The 2,420-nt window shown below is 37.5% G+C and overlaps 1 protein-coding gene across 1 annotated transcript in view; it reads right to left on the minus strand.

The window, feature by feature from the left end:
- RBM41 (RNA binding motif protein 41) overlaps positions 1-1,108 on the minus strand; it is a 14,751-nt gene extending 13,643 nt beyond the window's left edge. The window contains exon 1 of the mRNA XM_053698941.1: positions 1,060-1,108. Coding sequence (XP_053554916.1) covers positions 1,060-1,067 — 8 coding nt within the window. The 5' untranslated portion in view covers positions 1,068-1,108. The remainder of the gene's footprint in view (positions 1-1,059) is intronic.
- Between the last annotated feature and the right edge of the window lie 1,312 nt (positions 1,109-2,420).

Genomic DNA, 2,420 nt, shown 5'->3' on the forward strand with positions numbered 1-2,420 from the left:
ATTGTTTTAGTTATGCATAGTAAGAGAATTTTCAATATACTAACGTTACTTATTGTGCCCGCTTTTATGTAATTTAGCTCTGAAAAATCACACTGCAGGCTTCTCAAGGCAACCCCTGCTACATATATTTCCATCTTCCCCTAACTGGCTTTAACAGATAAAAGCTGCACTTTATACTAACATTATGACCGGAGCAGGATTGTCAGCTGCAGACTAAAGCCCAGATTGGCTCATCCAAAAGATGGACATGGTGGGTGGAGCTTGGCTATTGAAAAACAATTGCAGCAAATATAATGTTAATTTTCTTTAAAAATGTTTAGACTTTTCTAATGTGTTATTCTATAGCAAGACAACAAACGTGTCTTGTAATTACAAAGTGTTAACTATCTTTAGGATCTGGAGGGAAAAAGAAAGAGTAATATACACATTAATATGGAAAGTCTTAAAAACTTGGGTAGAAATAAGGACAAAGTCCATAAAAAAATTACACAAAAATGCTCTGTTACGAAACTCAAGTACCATCAAGAGAGCAGTTTTTAAAGTTAGGACGACATAAGTGGTGGCATCATGTGCCTGGGCTGAAACAAACTTGCAGGAACCAGTGACACAAGCTAATGATATATTTCTAGTATTCTGTAATCTCTCCATAACTCTCACAGTCTCTCTGTATTCCTGAGTTTCAATTTCACCTCATTCAACACACTCTCCATCATAAGGTACTTGACTCCTTGTGTATTCTTCTCTTGCCCCTGGGTTTGTTCTAAGTACTCTGTGCTTGGGTCTCGCTCCATGTATTCACTAAACATCCATATAGTTTGTTAATATATTTTTTATTTTATTTTTTAAAAAGTGTCTAGGTTACCCTGCCTGTGGAGTTAGCGTACTGTGACAGCTTCTAAATCTTAGTAAATAATCGCTGTAGCACAACATATGAACTAAAAGGATTTGTCTTTCTAAAAACGTATATGCATTCTTTATAAATTAGTCTTCCATATCTCGCTTGCTTCTTGTCCTCCCAATAAATATATCAACTGATCGCTTTCTGTAAATGCTTCTTACCTTTTCATTGCTGCTGTTTTGCTCACGTTGATTAGAAGGGAGGGGAAAACACAGGAAGTAGAAGCCATAACAATATCACAAACAACCACTAGAGGGAGCGGGAGATCATAAAGAACTGAAATTGATTGCTGTTAATAGCGTCTGCTATTCATATCAATACCTTATATCGGGTTGTACTTATTCTTGCAGTAACCTAGTTAATAATTGTTTCTGCCATATTCTCCTTCTGGTATTCCTTGTGATAATTTATACATTTCCGCACAGTCAGTAACTCAAATTAAGAATGTCTTATTTTCTGTACGAATATGTACTGCAGACAGTGCAGTGCCATTACTATTTATTACCAAATCACCAACATATTCTGTGGCGCAGTCATATAGACGCCAAGACAAATGATGTGACCCATAAAAACATTTGATCGCAGAAGATTTGTGAGCTGAGATTATAAATGAAGAATTAGGGTAGTAGACATTTGATAGCAGAGGTGTATTTAGGCACAGATAAAAGTTACTTCCCCAGAAGCCCCCTCACCCCCAACAGTTTAGCTCCTATTTGCCTCATATATTTCTCACAGCTGTAGCTCAGGGAAGGAGAGAGGGTCATTTTGAGGGCATAGCAATGGGAAGACATCATGCCCTTTAACTGCTCCAAATGTGCTGCCCCCATAAATCCTGTGCCATAGGCACAGATCTTACTGGCTAGGCCAAAGTACACTACTGGTTGACAGAGAAGTTGGGGGTCAGAGGCTTTACTTACAGAATGGTTAAACCATACCTCCCAACATTTCAAAATTCAAAAGAGGGACCCCCCCCCCCCCCGGCAAAAAAATTGAAATGTGGTGGGCGGGGCTTAAAATCATAAGACCAAAGTAATAAAAATAAAATTCTAAATAAAGTCATATATTTTAATACACTTAGGCAGCAAATCAAACACAAGCTCAAACCACTGGTATGGCTATGTGAGCGCTGTATTTAATTAGCCTTTGCAAAGACATTGCTAAATATTTTTATCTTAATTGCACATTTATTAATAAATTCTTTAAAACTACTCTCTGCATTCCCCATTAATATTCTAGATTCTGGCCTTTAAAGTCAGCAAAAATGCACAGTAGCACGCTACATAGCATACACTTACACATGCAGATACACACACTACATAGCATACACTTATACATGCAGATACACACACACTACATAGCATACACTTATACATGCAGATACACACACACTACATAGCATACACTTACACATGCAGATACACACACACTGCATAGCATACACTTACACATGCAGCATACACTTATACATGCAGATACACAGACACTACATAGTATACACTTATACATGCAGACACACACACAC

Source organism: Bombina bombina, chromosome 1 (assembly GCF_027579735.1).
Source record: "Bombina bombina isolate aBomBom1 chromosome 1, aBomBom1.pri, whole genome shotgun sequence".
Lineage (NCBI taxonomy): Eukaryota > Metazoa > Chordata > Amphibia > Anura > Bombinatoridae > Bombina > Bombina bombina.